General features: G+C 37.4%; 1 protein-coding gene across 1 annotated transcript in view; it reads left to right on the forward strand.

Annotated features, from left to right (window-relative positions):
* Positions 1-18,492, forward strand: part of TMEM135 (transmembrane protein 135) — a 162,769-nt gene that overhangs the window by 35,783 nt on the left and 108,494 nt on the right. Inside the window, exon 5 of the mRNA XM_017735847.1 lies at positions 559-592. Coding sequence (XP_017591336.1) covers positions 559-592 — 34 coding nt within the window. The remainder of the gene's footprint in view (positions 1-558; positions 593-18,492) is intronic.

Consider the following 18,492-nt stretch of genomic DNA (forward strand, 5'->3'; position numbering starts at 1 on the left):
ATAAAGGTTAGAAGAGAAGACAGTGGCCACTGTTCCAGGGCACTGTTGGCACTGTGACTTTCAACTGGCTTGAGCCAAGATTAGTGCATCATCAGTCTCAGTAGAAAACTTTTCCTGATACTGTAGGCAGAAGGGCTAAGGTGCCTCGACTTACATAGCGCTGATCACAAAACAGAAGTTAGCACACAAGCATTTTGCTGTAAATTTACAGTTTCACTTAGGCTTAGGTCATTGTGTGCATGCTTCTGTTAGTGGCTCATGGGTAAGCTTATTTTGTGGTAAGTGCTGTGTGTAATTCAAGGTGCCTTGCCCCTTGTGACAGCTTCAGGACTCATGTGGAGTAGCCAGTTACTATGTATAACTTGGTTCCTGTAATTCCTCACTGCTTTGGATACTGTGCTATCAAGATGCTATTTTTGGGTTTGTACTTATTTTTCTGTAAGGTGGTAATGATTCACCCTCCATCTCTTCTTTAATAAAATATTCTTAATGATTGTTTTTCTTCAGTCTGAAAAAAATATTTGATTCATTCACTAGTTTTATCTTTTCTGTTTATAGGAGAGGTCTTCTCACAATCTACATGGCCAATCAAGTAAGTAGTCCTTTATTTCAAGAATAAAAACATGTAGGGTCCATTTGAAATGTCTTGTTTAAAGTTGATGGGTGCTGAGATTCATTGTCTTTTTTTAATCATAGCAGGATTTTTCTTTAAGAATTATGCATGATTAGGTAACTAAAACTATCATAAGAAAAAATTGTGATCAGAAGCCTTTCTGAAGGAGCTGTAAAGCAGAAGCTGAAATGTGGTTCATTGTACTATGCTCAAAATTTCATGTGTCATAGCCCCAAGAAGATGGTAATTTTGTATTTCTCCTCCATTATAGAATGGCACTGGTACTTAAATGATCATTATTTTGCAATGAGAAATCCAACACCATATACTTCAATTTTGTAATTAATAGTTTCTCAAACTTGTGTCAGCTGTTGTGCATGTAAACATTTTTACCACATGGTTGTATCAATTTAAATTTTGTCTCATATTTCTCATATTCTCCTTCAAATAAATAACATTTGTCTAAATGATGCTTTGTGCATTAACTTCCTTCCAAATATAAAATGCTTCTGTTAACTTGGTCATACTCTTTTAGGAAAGATTTTATTTTGCCAAAGGAATTATGTAAAGTTTTTGTACAGTTTGAGTTGCATAAATACTCACAGAAACTACAAAAAAGAAGACAACTTAAGAATTGTGTTCAGACTACTGAGAGAGTTTATTGGGGCCTCAGTAGAGTCATGTATGAGTCGAACTCTGATGGTGATGGTAAGATTAATGACTAAAAGGGTGAGACAATGTATCATAGCACAGATTAGGGTGATAAAATTGATATGTTCTCTTCCATCCTTGGAAAGTCACTGTTGATGACTTGTAATTCTGAGTATTTTGTGGGGGCAGAACTTTTGGAAGGAGGTGATATCATGACATGTGTTAGCAGGTAAATATCCTGGAAAGTCCCTTTATGCATTTACCAACCCTGTTACATAGTTCTCTCTCAAATTCTGGTGCTTAACAATTTCTTTTAGGCAGAAATTGTTTCTTTGCTTGTTCTGTATTCGTAGACTCTATCTTTACAGACAGACCCATGAGGGGAACTTACAGACTTCAGAAGAGAATAAAGTAATTTTTGCCTTTCACTTTATTATTGTCAAAGTACCTACCATTTTAACTTTTATAGCTTCTTGACTTGTACGGCTCATACTCTGTCCTTTAGGATTCCTTTTCTTTATGAAGTTTTTTAATCTAATTTGAAAAGATGACAAATTCTCCTTTTGAAATTTAATTATTTAGATGTTCAGACTCCCAGTAGTGCATGGGAACAAGGCTTGATTCCTGCAAGGAAATCTTAACCTTGGAAGTTTTCCTTGAATTCAGAAGGGCAACTGTGTAGAAACTTCTCATTCAAGAAATAGAGGTTATGAGGACAGTGATATTTAGTTGGACATACCATCACTCCTTTGGAATGGACTTTCCAAGAGAAGGGGGCAATAGGTGTGCTTAAAAAGCAGCACCTCCGAGGATCCCGAATCTGAGAAAGCAATCACTGTGTTCATGGCTCTAAGACCGAAATGCCACACAGTTCACCTGCTGTTGGATGGAGTTGTAAGGGAAAAGCCAAGCCATGCAGGTACATTTTATGGATGCCATTCATCGTCCATATTCTCTTCAGCATAATGGCTTACTAGTCGCAAATCTTTGGTGAAGCCAGGGCTGCCAGGGTTTGCTCTGTAAACTGCCTGTGATCATGTCATACATACCTTGTTAGCAAGCCCTGTAATCACAGTAAATGTTTCCCTATTTGTGTTGCTTATCTTTGTCTTAGAACTTTATATGCTTTGATAAGATTCACTTACAAATTTACTAAGCCTTTAAAACATTTATTTCTGTCAGCCTTAGATTGCAGCATGCCCCATTTTGAAAGCTGGCACATTTTAATCGTTGGTGATGGCAGATAGATTGTGAAATTAGCCTGCATTTCTTGCATTCTGTAAAACTCGTGTCAGGACCTGTTAAGATGTTAATGGAACTAAATGTATTCTTTTGTTTTGTTCCACATTTTGCTACACTGTGCTTTGCAGCCTGAGCAATAAAAATTAAGGCTTTTTGTGGGATTCTTCATGTGTGCCTTTGCCCAGGTAGGCAGGAGGTAACTGTAATTACTGTTGGTTATTATAAGTGATTGTCATGACTGTTGCTGCAGTGAATTTTTATAGCCAGATTAGGGCTTTTAAATCAGAAAATTTTATTCCTACTGTCCTGTTGGCAGTATGTGACAATTTGCCGTCGGAGATGAATTTGCTCAGTGGAAAGGGGAAAGATTTGTTAAATCTTTATGCATGGCTGCTGTTTCTCATTTCAGTGAGTGAAATGCAGTAGAACGTGAAAGGCAGTGGGGTCTAAGGACTCTTGTTCTAAAGGTGACATTTTTATTGTTTTTTTAGTCTGAAGCTACTAGAAACTTGTGAACGGAAACATGTGAATAAGTGTCCTGGTTCATTTTAAATAAGCCAGTGGTTATAGATTTATGTGAACCTGAACTCCCTAGCTGTATTTCCTTGCTACTTACATGATAACATGACAGATTAAAAAGAAGATATTTAGAAGATGTTTAGGCTATATATGCTCTATGGAAAAATAAAATAAAAATGTTTTTTCAGACTAGCTTGCTGCTAAATTGAAGCTATATAAGAATGTAGAAATAAGCATACAGACTGAAACATATGTAGCTTTAATTTCAACGTGCAGAATCTAAAATCAACTTCTGAGCTTCTCCCTGGAAGTCTTTTGAAGTTTTTAGAAGTAAATTAGTATGCCTAAGTCCTAACATTGTTGAATGTGTGTTTTTGAGACCTAAAGTTTCTGTAATAGCCCAGAAGAGAGTAGTGGTAATCAGTGCTGTGGACCACACAGAACCATGGAGCTTTCAAGTTCTATTTTGGATTGCATGTGTTAAAGTAATGAAATTTCTAGGATCATAAGAGAGGCATTGGTAGTGAACATACAAGATGATCCTTCATGGGTAATTTGAGATCAAAAGGAACCCCAAGATTCCAGCAAAAGGTGGAAAGTGAAATGTAATCTTCCAGTTATTTTTATCTGGAACAGTAGATGATATTAATGACTGTCCGTGAAGACGACCTATAGCTCTTATGTTTCCAAACAGTTAAGGCATACTTTGTTGAGAACAGCTCAACAGTTGAGTTGTTTCTTTTACATTGAAGAAACTGTGTTTTGGGATTAGGATTTGGTTTTTCTAGTGTTGAAAACAAAACAAACAAAGGCTGCCTTCAGTATGCGAGATAGGAAGAGACTAATCTGAACCAGGACTGGTTTGAAAGCTTTTTTGAGAAACAAAACTTTAGAAAAATTTCTGTGTTGTCACTGAAATGCTACACCAGACGGGAGGCAGTGTTATCCTAGCATGTGCTGAGCTACATGCTATGTTTGTAATTCAAACTGTGCATCACTACATCAAAGTCTTTATTTGTTCTGTTCTAGGACTTCTCATGTATGGTGGGCTGCTTACAAAATTGGAAATGTTAGTATTAATAAGAGGCTCTTGAAGGTCACGGATTAAATGATATAAAGTTTAAGCATAAGGTGAAGCAGCTGAATGCAAAAGGGCTGTTTCTTGAGAGTGATGGGAGGAAGAAGTGTAGGGGTATGTCCCAGCCATAGAGAAAGCATTACTGAGTGGAAAGTTATAAATTTGGAAGATAGAAAGAAAAGGAAGTAGAGAAGCATAACCTATAGGTAAAAATCGAAAATTTATTGTGGTAAGGGACATGGAGCTGGATTGACATAACAGGAATTGGTGTGTGGGAGTGTTAGAGGTAAAACAAGTGGAAAAAAGATGAGAAAATGTATAGTTTATTCTAGTTAAAGCAGAGAGCAGGTGATAAAGAAAATTATGGGTTTGCCATGAAAGGATTGGATTAATTTAGTGATTAATTAGTTTTAAGAAAATTCTAGGAAGAGCCCAGAAAGAGAAACAGAGAGATGATATTATTGGTGTCCTGGAAATGGAAGTTGGAGAAACTTTCAGCAAGTGCATCTGGACAAAGTTTACACAGAAATCTGAGGATTCTGGATCTTATTTATTCCTGTGCTGATGTTGGGTCATCGGTGCATCTGCTGTTTGTGAAATACTGCAGACAGATCCTCATATGCAGAGAAAGAGATACTATTTAAACAAATGCTGAACAAGTTGATCAGTGGCATTCCAGTGAGTGGTGCTCTGCTTCTCTATGTGATAAAGTAACACAGCTGAGCACAGTTTTTGGCTGTTTTAAAGTAGTCCAAGTGGTTTCATAGTTGAATTGTTTTTCAGTTGCATAAACCAGCTAAATCTGGGTTTATTTTGGCTGTATCGTTGTTTATTCCTACTAGTCAAGTATGAAGGTTGCATGTAAGTTGCACTCCTAAAGCTTGAAATATTTGGTCTAGGAGCATGCAAAAATGCTGAAACACGGACTCAAAAAGAAATCCCTCAGGATCTAATGGAGAAATGAGTATCCAGTGCTCTTCAGTCAACTTTAACTCCAGATATTTGTATGATTTTTTTTTTACAGGGTGGAAGTCATAGTGATTCAAAATATCACAGAGTCTTCACGCTCTGCAATATTTAAAAAAACTCGAAGCTATTAGCCTCATTTCAGATATCTGGCACACACAGAGAGCAAAGTAGATACCAAGCTTGGCAGAGATATGGCACAGTATAGAACAAATATTTGATGCCAAGACCCCTCCAATATCACTTTCCATATACACTAAATTTGTTATTGTTTCATGCTTTGTGAGGGTGATAGGTGGGATGGATGAAAGAAAGAGGAGTGAGACTTGCTGTGGCAAGAGAAGAAACAACAACAGAAAGGCACTTTTGATCTGCGCTTTTGCTGATCGTGTAGTTTTAACTTTTTGCTGAAGGCAAACTGGTAATATTGTAAAGGAAGGTACTTGCATGCAAGAAATGCTCTGACGCTGAGCATTCCTAAGTGATTTTTCTCACCAGCTTATCAAATGCTTTCTGTACAAAATTGCTGATGTATCTGAGTTGTTACAGATGTCTCAAGAAATACCTTGTGCCAGTTGCAATTAAATGAGGGAGGATACTATGAATAATGTAGGTTGAAGGGTGTTTTTGCTTTGTGGGGTTTTTAGAGTAACGTGCAGTCATTTGTCATTAACATAACTTGCTACTCTGAGAACTTATCACCCAGTGCTGTTACATTTTATAAAACATTGTGTACCAATTCAAAAATATCCTTTAAAGTGAAAAAGAAGTCATTGTCGTGTCTTCGTTTGTAATTCTGTGAAGTAATAGGTATTTAACACATCTCATTTGTTTCAGCAAAGCATTATATTTGGCTGCATAGTTTATTCATCATAGCACAAAAAAGTGTTTTCTGTTTGAACTTACTCAACTGACATTTCATAAACTGGACCAGCTGCCACCTTTTCTTCTCCGTTGGGAACAGTTTCATCTTAGTCAAAAGATGGAGGCAATCCAAAATGACGAAGGACAGGTGAATTTACATTTAGCAAATTCACACTTTGAACCTTTCAGTTGTAGTAAAATGAATTTGACCACTCCTTCCTTGTCTTTTTAGATAATTAAAATTTTGTTGTGTGCTTTCATGTAATCCCGAGTACTAATATTATATAAGGACTGCCAGGATGTAAGAGTTGAGCTATTCTTTTAGCATATTAGTGAAATTAGGAATAATTGGATTTTTTTTTATTTTTCTAACATTTCAGAGGTAATCTTCATCACTGAAAATGCGTCAAGTAAATGCTTGAAACACTTGTTTTCCAGGATTGCTTTGTCACTCTTGCTTGTACCCCACTTCTGGGTTGACCGTGGCTTTGATTACAGCAGCAGCTGGCAGGAAATATGTATTTATTGACTAAGGGTGTTCAGATTCTCCTTTCATTCCTTGTGTTTTGTCACCTTTTAAGTTGACAGTGTGCTAGTTAAGGTAAAACTGTTGCTTAGTTCCTTCTCTCAAGCCAAAAAGCTGTAAGTACCAGGCTACTGTTTTTGTTAGAATAGTAAGTGGTTTTATTTTCTTGGTTTTTTAAGTTACTGTTGGAACAGCAGAAGTACCTTGATACTTATTTTAGATTGGATACTAAGAAAAATTTCTTTACAGAAAGGGTTGGCAAGCCCAGGAACAGGCTGCCCAGGAACGTGGTGGAGTCACCAGCCCTGGAGGAATTTAAAAGGTGTGTGGATGTGGCACTTAGGGACATGCTTTAGTGGTGGACTTGGCAGTGCTGGGTTAGTTGATGATCTTAAGGGCCTTTCGCAGCCGAAACATCTGTAATTCTGTGAAAATGCCATTTGAAAACTCAGAGAGAAGGATTTTCCTTCTTGGAAGCTGCATTGAACTGAAGCTTAGGATTGTAAAGTGCTCCTGCCTTGTGGAGGGCAAAGCCCCATTTTGGGATGATGTTCTGAAGCATGTCCTGATTTCCCCAGGGAAGCATCCAGCACCCAGTCATTGCTGCCTGGGTGAGGGAAGAGCAAAAAAGACAGAATTTAGTCCTGGCTGGAAAGAAGTCGGAAGTACTCACTTACAGCAGAATTTCTGCTTTTGCATGGACAAACTCTCTCAGGTGATGTCTTGCCATTTGCTGTAGTTGATAATTTTTGTAATTCTGTCACAAGTTAAGCCTTTAATTATAGTGCCAACAAGAAACAAGTCTTGTCTGGTATCAATTTAGACATTGAAATCAACTCAGTAGTGTTTTCCCTGGAGCTACAGTTCTAATGTAACACATTTCAAGTTTGAAGCTCAATGGAGAGTCCTGAATCCCTGCTTCTAATAGTGGCATTTTTGCAACTGTTTTCGCCTACATTGTAGCATTGGATTTTGTCAAGATTTTGTTTGCTTCTTCTTCTATCAGGTCATGTGATATTCCTTGGTAAGTCCTGCCTCCTGTTGTGGGATGGTTTTTTTCTCCTATTTTGTCATCTGGGTTTAGGAGGAGAGAATCTTCTGTAGCTTCTGCTTCATTACTGCCTGGATCTTAGTGGTAAAATAAGGCAGAAAGCAAAGAGCTTACATCTTTCCCATTTCATGGAAGGCATACTCAGATGGAGCTCATGCAATGTTTGTTCTTTAAATGTGGCCTTCACCTTTGCGCTGCCTCATGGTTTAAAGCCAGGCAGAGTCGGCCCCTTGTTCTCAAAGTGACACTTGGGATATGGCTGGTGTCGCAGCGTGGATGGTCAGGCATCACAGATGCACTTGGTGACAGTGACAGTAATCTGGCTTGTGAAACTCAGGAACAAGAACTGAGATCAATGGATTTTTATCCTTTAGATTTTAAAGGGCAAATCTCAAAGAAAAAAGCTAATCACGTTAGTTTACACTTGAAGACAGTGCGCTGGAGTGAGAAATGGTGTTTGTTTTTTTCATGTCCTTTCAGTAGGCAATCCTTAATGCTCTGTAAATGGCAATAAAATGTAGCATTCTTGGACACTTGATGGCACTTACATTTTGAACTTATCTTTCAGAAATATCTCAAAAGAAGGAAATAAATCATAATAAAAGAGGATTTATGGAGTCAAAGATCTGCATAACTAGAATATGCTGGTCACTCATTCTGATCTCTTTTTCCTTTGATGGGTTAAACTGAGAGCTGAGAACTAGTTTTTATTAATTTTAAGCTCTTACTAATGGTTTTTATTTGCTGTATATCTAGGTGTATATAGGCATGTGTCTGCAGAAACAAAAACTCCAGGCAAGGAATAATTAAAACTAACGAAGTCCAGTTTTGAATAAGAATCTAGAAGAAGAAATCTTGATTTCTCTTCTCAGAAAACTTGTAACTGTTCTTTAACCTTGTTATATGTCTGCTTTTGTCTCATTCTCTCAGCATCCTTGAGGTACAGAAGAGTTCAAGAACTGCCAGTTGTATACTAGGGTGGTAAAGGCAGTGTAAATGTAGTAGTAGCAAAAAGCCAAGCTTTCAATTAAGATGTCAATAAAGTTAATATAGACTACTTGAAGTACAGTTTTCTGAGTAGTTTGGAGGAATATGGACACTATTCAAAAGAAATGGGTGCTTTTTATTGCTTGACAGTAATGTTCAGATTTGTTTCATAGGCACCTAAACAGAAGAAAAATTTTACCCTTTCATGAAACGATTGAGTTTATTGTGGTGACTGTGCAAGGAAGTGTATTGTAAGATCAACATTTCCAAACTCCTTGCTTAGAAATGAAATGCAGATGTTTTCAAATAATCAAAGACTTGGACATGCTTTATTCTAGTTGACAAATACTCAAGAAACTTTCCAAAAATTTCATTTTGGAATTCAGAATTAGATGCCATAAATGGGTAAGCTATATACTTTACACATATCATGTTCTGTGGGATAGGCAGTCTGGCAACTTAAACAGGCACTATTGAAATAAATTGCTACTTTTAAATATAAACATTACATAGAATTCATATGAGGAGGGAAATAAGCTGAAGTCTTACTTTCTTTTGAATAGAGCATAATGTAGTCTAATTTGATTAACAGAATGCTTTACATAATTAAATTATGGGCAATCATGGCACTCTGTGAGGATTTTAATAGGTTGAAATTTAAGGTCATTGTCACTGCCCCCACCCTAAATCTAAAGAAGGCATGTTTTAAAATTAGGAGTCATGTGAACTTAAACATTGCTGATGTCTTCACTTTTAAGTAATACTGTAATAAAGTTAGATCCTGGCAGCTGGTATTCTTGTGGATTGACATGGCTAATTGGCTTTGACATCTTAGCCTCAGGAAACCTCAGCCATCACTTCAGAGCAGGACTATTGGCAAGAGTTAGAGAAAACATTTAATACTTTGTCTCTTGCTTTCTGTGCAAAGCTGCTTTGCATTTTGAACTTCCCTGTGTGTCTCGTTCGGAACGCAATATAATACTTATCATTATTCTCCTTTAACATGATGTTTTATAATGAATAGCTATCCATTTGAGTTTCTATAATTAGCAAAAGTGTCAATATTACAAATCAGTTTTGAGGTCTATCTCTCAGCCACAGATGATAGTTTATGCAGATTTTCCTGTAAGAAATACACTAAGTAGTTGACTTTTACAGTTAACTCCTTGCTAGTCAGTAGTAGAGATGAAAGTAATGCTTAGCTTCAGATTCTGAAGAGCTCCAGACACCCATCTCTAGTAGCATTTCTGATTATGAGAATTGCTGTGGGCAACGATTTGATAGATGAGAAAGATGGGTCAAGAGGGAATTCAAGACTTGCCAGCAGGGCAAATCCAAGTAGTGTTTCAAGATGGTTGAGGATTTTCCTGGTGGGAGGACAGGATTTTCAGAGGTCTTCTGGTAAAAGTGTGTGAGAGCAAGAATCTCCTGTTTTTTCTATTTCATGACAATTTTAGCAGTCTTCTTCCCTTCTGTCAGATCTTCACATTGTTAGGCAGTCCTATTTTCCTCCTCAGGCCTTTGAGAAGCACAGGCATTATCCTCCTTTTTCCAGCTTCAGTCGCTGTTACCTGGCAGTTTCTGCTGCCCTCTCATGCTTCTAAGTTTGTCAGGTTTGGGAAGAAGGGGAAGTGGCCCTGCTCTGGGAGAAGTGGGGGGAAGATGCAATCTGAGGACTAAAAAAGTTGGGACCTTATGCAAAACTAATGTTTTCTCATTCTGTACGTGGTAAGGTGTAGATAAGGAAACTTCTTTGGAAGGGAGGGATTTTTTCCATTTCCAGCAGTATTTCCCATTTACATGTCCATCTGCTTCAGAGCTATGCGCAGGATCCAGGTGCTGCTGCAGGAGGGAATGCTCTGAGTGTTTGGTGAAGCAGGTGAAATGCTGCTGCAGGCTTGTCACTCCTGCCCTGCCCCAAACCTGGAGTCCTCTGCTAAACCTTGAAAATCAGAGTCCATTGGAGCGGGGCATGGCAAGAGTGTGTTTGAGGCAGAGGGTTATTAATGTCTGTACTTTGTCAAATGGTGAGCTGAGGCATGAAAAAGAAAGGAAAAGTTCTTGAACTGGGTTCTTTGCAAGCTCCTAATGGGGACCTGTTTTGGGGAACAGTTGTAATGACCTAGTGTCAGGTACCAAGAACACACTAAACTTTATGCAGCTTCCTCTTGTTGGAACACAAAGGAAATGAGGTAAAGGTGTTTGTGTGTAGTCAAAGGTACAGAGGTTGGTGGATCAGCAGAGCTGCTAACTGAGTGCATTGGCTAAATCTGTAAACATCCACTCTGTCTCTCTACTGCCTTGTAACAAAAATTGTAATGTATAGAATTGTGGAATCTTTATTTTTTGAGGTTTCGGCAGTCCTATTTAAAATTGTTCAGTTATTGTGTTGATGAGAGTTGTTCACAGACTGCTTCTAGATGGCTTCTCATATGGTTTAAGTATTACGTAAACTAGTCCTGGAGTACAGATTTCATTTTGTAGGAGAAGGAATCTTCGTTTCTGTGTTCAAAATATGCAGAATGAAGATGTTTCTACGAAAACAATAGTGTGCAAAGTTTAACTTTATTCTGCTGGTTTGTGATTTGTTTTTTTTTTAAACACAGCATTAATCTTGCCATAGAACTGGCCAGTGGAACGAGCAGACATTCTTTCTGATTAACTATATATTACTTTTAATTATTATTTTCTGTGCTCCATATGTTTCAGTTGAAATTAAATCCTTCATGTTTTAATTGCCTTTATCCACCTGTAGTATATTAGTGCCAGTTCCAGTCTGATACTGTTCCTGACGTCATTTATAGGATAATGATAATTAAACAGAGCAGCAATTTCAGCCCAGAAATTATTCTGCTCCTTTTGAAACTCTGAGCTGTCAAAATACAAGTCAGTTGTGCATTTGAATTCCTTAAACAGAGCTCCACAGAAAGTTTTGGAGCAAAACCAGTTTGGACTAAAAATTACAAAAAGCATTTTTTTGTACAAAAACGAGTTGTTTTCAAAAATATTGCAGTTAGCTTCTCCGTTTTCACTGTTTCTGTGATGCAAAACAAAAACTGCACCTTTGCACATACAATCTGAAATAACATTCTTGTTTTAACTTCTGCATGTTGAAGTATTTTCTGTTAAAAAGTGTTTCTCATGCTATGTATAAAATGGTTTTAAAAGTCTTTTTGTGAAAGAGTAAATGTTTTTGGTTATGTTTATAGTCAGATATAATAGATGTGCTGGTGTATGGCAAATGTTAACACGTGGCTGCTAAAGTTCTTTAAATGATGCTCTTACAGGATATGTAGATTTTTAAACAATGCTGAGACTAAGTTTTTTGGTTGTTTAAACAGTCACTGGTTTGGCATTCAGGGGGAGGTGGTTCATTTGAAATCTTGTCTCTGTGATATGCTCCTTATGCCTCTAATAAGGTTAGAAAAGTGGAGGAGGACAACTTCTAGCACAGCTTGTAAATGTCAGTCTGGATGGAAGACAGGTCAGCTTGAAAACCATATTGGTGTCGGAAAATAGAAAAAATCCATCCTCGAAGCTGAGCTCTAACAAGGAAACATTGGTAAAGAAAATGTAGAATTTCTTGGTAAAGCAGAAGGAAGTAATTCTAAAGTATCAATCTACATTTTTTAAATGTGAGGAAAGTTAAAGAAAGAATAAGATTTATTTTATCTACATCTGACTGGTTTTCATAAGGCAAATTTTTGTCTTGGTTTGAGTCCTGTTCAGGTGCGAAACTTGCCAGCTAGTGTCCTGTCTTTAAGACTGGTTCTGTCTTTGGAAGACAAAGTGACTTTCATAGCATTTTTAAAGGAAAATCCAGCGATGAGTGTGACAGTAGAACACTTTCTGCATCTGCTTCTCTCTCTTTTCTACCCTTTCCACACAATGGATCAGTAAATCAGACAATTAGTGACTATGGAAATTTCAGTAGTGCATCACTTACCGTATCTTACTACAGCACTCTGCTGAATAGGGCTATTTCCGAGGAACTGCATCGTTTGAGATTGATCTCATGTGGTCACTTCCATATGAACTAATATATTAATGTTTTTGTAATGTGAATAGTGTGATTCTTTAAGGAGTTTCCTTCTGGTTCAGTAACCTTTCCCTGTCAGCTCAGCTGCAGTGGGGTGCCTCAATAGCTGCTGCTCTCCTCAGATCTTGAAGACTGCAGGAGATTTTTGCAGACTCAACTGAAATAAGTCTGGAAATGGAAATGCCCTGTTCAGTATTTCTAGGGAGAAGAATGATCTGAAGTGGGAATCAGAAAGAGGGGCTGAATGCCATCTGTTTAAGAGCATAAGTTTCTCTATTTAATACCTGGTTTATATTGACAGAACATTCAATAAACTGGCATATATGCCAGTGTTTCACGTTTCTGAATTTTGTGTACCTACCATAGTTTGGGTTAAAAAAATTACAGGTATTGGTTTCATTAAGATGTATTAGATTTAAAATTCATAGAAAGTCAATAACTTAATTTAAAGTGTCCTGAATTTGCTTAACATTCCTCCAAAATCAAACTTAATAAATTGTCACCTTTGGATATTTTAAAGTGTTAGTGATTATACTATTTTTCAGTTGCAAATTTCTTAATCTCGAAAAGTTGTGGTTTTGTTTATATAAAATCATTCGTGTCAGTAACCTTGGATAAAGTAACTGTTGGCTTCACTCTTACTCAAATTTGCTGGTACAATTTCTGAGACAAAATTCTATTTGGAACATTTAACTTACATAATTTGATGTGTTTTGCAGATCAGTATGTTGAAAAAAAGGTCTTTAAATATCAGTCACATTACAAAAATTTTCAAAGAGTGGATTGTATGACTGTTGGATTGGAAATACACACTTTTTGTATGTGTAAGCTCCTGCCCCACTAGCTGCTTATAAATATAAACAATTGTATTTGTTTTGAATATTTGAAAACTTGAAATTCTTTAGATGCTTGTATAGGAATGTTTTTGTCAAAGAAGTACAAAAACCTTCCCTGCTTCCTGACACACACACATACGTACATCCATGCATGTGCTGTCTTTGTTTCTATTTTTCTCTTTCTGTTTTTATTAATTAGCAGGAGCTTTACAAATTATGGTCATTATCCCAGATAAAAAATATAAAGTTGTTTTTGGTGACAACAGTTCTTCTAACGCACTGCAATTATCTGCTGTGCAAGAAATGACTTCTTGAATAACCCTTTCGCTTTACATTTAAACCCCGATATTCACCATGTCTCTTACTTATTCCGGGCCTAATTAAGACTGCTGGAAGCTGAACCAGGTTCCTGAGCATGTTAAGCTGTGCAAACTGGCCCCTTGAGTCCTGAGCCAGGACCCTGTGCACAATATCAACCATTTTGTGTCAAAATGGATACACTGAACTTGAATATGGGCATTGTTTGCTAATGCTTGCAAATCACACTAAGTCAGTGGCCTTAGGCAAAGCAAGATGTAATGAGAATTCACTGATGTAAATAACCTTGTTGGAGAACTTCGCCATGGTCATAAACAATGAAGCTCTTGGACACCTCCCCCCTCTTCCCAAGAGCAAATCTCTATAGGTTTTCTACTGGATTGCCTGACTGCCTGCTTGTATGGCATTTATGAATCTGGATGAACCAGAAGTTGAAGATGTTTCTGTTTTGACAAACTTTAGAATAAGGCTTCTTACTGATTTGCTAAGAAAGGGCACTAATGGGCACAAATAGGTAATTTTTCTCTCAGAATTCCAGCTTATGTGTAATGTAGCCTATGTATTCTGCATGTAGAGACTCAAAGAATGTGTGCCAAGCCAGAAGGATTATATTTGGAACTTTACTGAATGGAGTTACTGCAGTCTGTAGCTTGAGCAGTAGCTCAAAGCAAAGTCAGATTGAGTTGTGTTAAACAGTATTCACTCATGTTAGAGGGGGTTGGAAGGAAGCCTCAGACACAGGTCAGGGGTATGGAAAACCTTAAACCTGTGCAGGGAATTGAAAATACAAAGGTGGTGTGTGGAGCAGTATTAGAAAACTCCAGCTACAGGAATTTTACCACTGGGTTAAGAGGAAGGGCCAGCATAACAGTCTGTTGGTAAGCATCGTGACCTTCAGCAAAAGTAGATGATTGATTACTTGGGACTTACTGATTATGTAAGATCAAACAAACTATTAGGCACTAAAATGAAGAAAATGAGCAAGTTGGCGTTTTGCAATATTCTAGGAAACAAAACTGGTTTGTTTCCTAGTTATGGTAATGTTTGTATTTTTAACATATTTTTTCAGTTTGTGGGTTATCTTATGTGCAAAATCATCAACAGATTCACAGATTCACAGAATGCTTTGAGTTGGAGGGGACCCACAAGGATCATAGAGTCCAGCCCTTCAGTGAATTGTCCATACAGGGATTCAGCTCACAGCCTTGATGTTATTAGCACCATGTTCTGACCAACTGAGCTCATTGTACATGTGGGTCTCACACTATGGGCATATGTAAATTAAGTCATAAGACCATGTATCTTTTTTTAGCTGTAGTACAGATGTGGTTCTTTTCACTTTTTTCAACCTGCCAAATCTTCTGCACTGACTTCAGTGCACTGTATTGAAGTATTTGCAAAAATTTGCAAATGTAGTAATTCTCCACTGGTCTATGGTCATTGTTGTTACGTACTCAGTTGCATAGTATTTATCTTGTAGCAGTGTTCAAAACATTGCTTTAAATTTGGACTTGTAATTTCAAATGCAGAGAATTAATTAACCTGTTACCTCAATGGTACTTACCTGTTGCTCAAATAAGATAAATAGGAAGTCTCCCTGATTAGAGGTCTTTTTTTGTTAATGAAAGCAAGTTTGCAGAGTATATTTGCATTACCTATAAAACCCATTAAACTTTTATGGGTTAACCAGGAGCTTACAGGTCACTTGAACAGGTGATTTGGAGAAAAAATACTTGGCAGGTTTGGTAACAGTGTTAATACTGAATTTTGAGGAAGCTCCTGGAATATTTTTAAATAATCACCCAATATGTATTAGATTAATAAAACAATGAGAAGAAGTTCATCTCACTAAAACACATTAACTCTGACAGCTTCTGTGCCATTTTATTTTCTCATGAGGCATTTTTAGCCTGGTTATTGAAATTAGATTTATGAATGTTTAGATAATCATGAATGATGATCCTTGAGATCAACATTCAAGTCTTAAATAGCAGCTTAGTTGTTTACAACCATCTGCAACTTCCAACAAGATGCAGACTGCTGTAAATATATTCTGAGATTCTGGACACTGCTGGAGGTGGTGAGGCTACAATGAGAGAAGGTGAGCTGCTCTTTTGTACCAGTTGTCACTGAGCAAAGCTGGTAGTTGACTCCCTTTGTTGCTGGATTGGTCAGCAGTGGCGTAGGTGACAGAAAAGCGTAAACAAGCAGAAACAGAAGCCTGTGAATTTTCCAACGTATTATGTAATGGCTAAGGAAGAAAACAGAAGATGAGAAAAAAGGAAAAGGGTAAAGCATATTGTACTTTGTGTGCTTATCTTAAAAACTTTGGGCTTTTATTTAAAAAACCCCAGCATTTAGGAATTTTTAATATGGATAGATTTTCCTTTTATAAAGCAATCTGGAAAGTTTAAAGACTCGTAAGATGTGTCATCAGAAGAAAACTGGAAAAATAGATTGGTCAGAAAAAGGGCAATAATTCACAAAGAGAATACCAAGATTGCTTGATTAAAAAACTGATAAAATATTCCTGTCCTGCAGGTAGAAAACTGAGAAATTGTATATATCTTTATGATGAACTTAGAAGCACAGAATCTTGTATTTCTTTAATTTCTTCATATTAATCATTTTTATGCATCCGTGGTCACTAGCTCCATTTTCTGTTCTTCAAATTCAGCCACAGAATTTTAGATTGGCACTGTAAAAGTGAGGTTCATGCAGATATGGCTAAACTATGGGGAAGAGCACCTATTGTCATTGTCATAAACCTTCTGGGAAAGAGGAAACTGGGAAGACAAGTTTTTGCTATTTATAGTTTGTCTAAGATTGTAAAAATGAGAGCTGGTTCTAAAGTTTGCAGAAGCCTCATGACACTGTTCCATTGATGAAGTGGCAGTAATGCAATGCATGTGGGGAGAAAACTCCTCTTTTATATATACAGTGTTGGAATATGATTTTTCACTTAAGAAGTTGAAAATATGAGGAAAATGTCAGTTCCACATTTTGTAGCTATTAAACACCCTCCTTTCCCCTACCCTTCAATTTAATATTAAGGGTGATTGGGAAAGGAGTAGAGGATAAAACTGAAAAATCATTATCATGCCACTATGTAAATCATGAGTGCGCTGACAGGTTTACTGCTGTCTGCAGTTCTGGTCCTCTTTAAAGTGTAATAGAAATAGGGAAAGTACCTCGTGGAAAAATAAAGATGCAAAGGTGTTGAAGAACATGTGTAAGTGGAGGAGCTAAATTCGGTAAACCTGGCCTGGGGGAGAATAAGTAGGAGACAAGTAATGTAAAATTGTGTTTGTATGAAGAGCAGGATTTGTGATGAATTATTTACTTGTAATGCAGGAATGAAGGGATGCCAAAGAAAATTGTTAGCAGTTCAAAATAAACTGAGGCACACACATGCAAAGCTACACCGGACAATTAGGATGCCAAAAGCTTTCTCGTGGGCTGCAAGAGAAATTGTGGGAAAAATAATACATGAAGGCAATCAAATGTGGAGATCCTATATGTTGTTCTTGCAGCTGTGCCCTGGAATTTGCTTCAGTGTATAGCAGAGAAAAGTATTTTTCAGGCACTTGTTGCTGGTGGTTTTTCAAAACCAGGAATTGAGGTGGCTGCGTTGTGGACCTCTTCTGGTATGGCCCCTTCTATGCTCTGGGGTCTAATGCAGGTATTTCTCCTTCGGCCTGTGGAGTGGGAATTCAAAGACTTTATATATCTACATCTGGAGAGGCAAGTCTTGCTCCTCTTTCCAGTTCAGCTCCAACAGCAGGAAGGCATTTTGCCATCTGTGTAAGCTGAGGAGCGATTACCACTGTTAGCTGGGTGACCTGCTGGACCTCCAGGAGTCCGTTGCAGAGCTTGCTGAAGCACATCTCTCCCCTTCCCCCTGCCTCATGGTGTGTAGGCTCTTACCTGCATATTTATTTTTCATTATCCTAGCTATCCATGGAATAATTAATTGAGCATACATAAGCAGGATTTTCTTTCTATGCTTAATTCTTAATTCTTCTTACCTTAAATAAAAAAACCCAGGCAAAACAGGCACTAAAGAAAATGCGGGGAAGCCACATGGCTTTTGGTACTTTGGAGCGTATGTGGTGGAATCCCTGGACAAACTGTGTGTGTCTGTTGCTAGCACCCAGTTACACAGAGATGGTGCATGCTTGGGGGGATGTAGCTTATCTTACCAAATCCTCTGTTAGTGTATACGAATGGGGAAAGTACTCTCTTCGGCTGAGCTTGTGTCCCTGACAAATGTGGGAGTCTCTGTTCCAGTGGATGGACATCGGGGAGTTTTTAGCAGTGTGATTAATAAGACTTCTATAACATTGATTCCATAGTTTTGTTTTACCTGGTCAAATAAAGCAGATCTCTTCCCCTTCCCACCTCACTAGTTTAAAAGCACTTGGACTCCTTATTTGTCATAGAAAATATAGGCAGGGGTGATATTTTTCAAGAAGAAATATAGAGAAATACTGGATGGTTTTAGAGAGCTGTATATACAATTGTGAGTTCTGCCTGTAACTCTGTTTATTCTCCATTATCTAGTGAGAAACAAACCTTCTGGAGGGGTATTTCTTTTTTCAGGCTGGAAGGATGGAAAGGATGTTGACTTTGTGACTGAAGAAAGGAGGAGATAGCTTCTTTTATGGTGCTTTTGAATCTTGGCAATTTCCTCAGGTTACTTTTCAGTGGGAAGATAAATATGCTGTATATGCATATTTATTTTTGATGTAAATGTCTGAAAGTATGGAACATTTTTTAATCATAATAATATGCATTTTCTA

This window comes from Corvus brachyrhynchos, unplaced genomic scaffold (assembly GCF_000691975.1).
Source record: "Corvus brachyrhynchos isolate BGI_N302 unplaced genomic scaffold, ASM69197v1 scaffold44, whole genome shotgun sequence".
Classification (NCBI taxonomy): Eukaryota; Metazoa; Chordata; class Aves; order Passeriformes; family Corvidae; genus Corvus; species Corvus brachyrhynchos.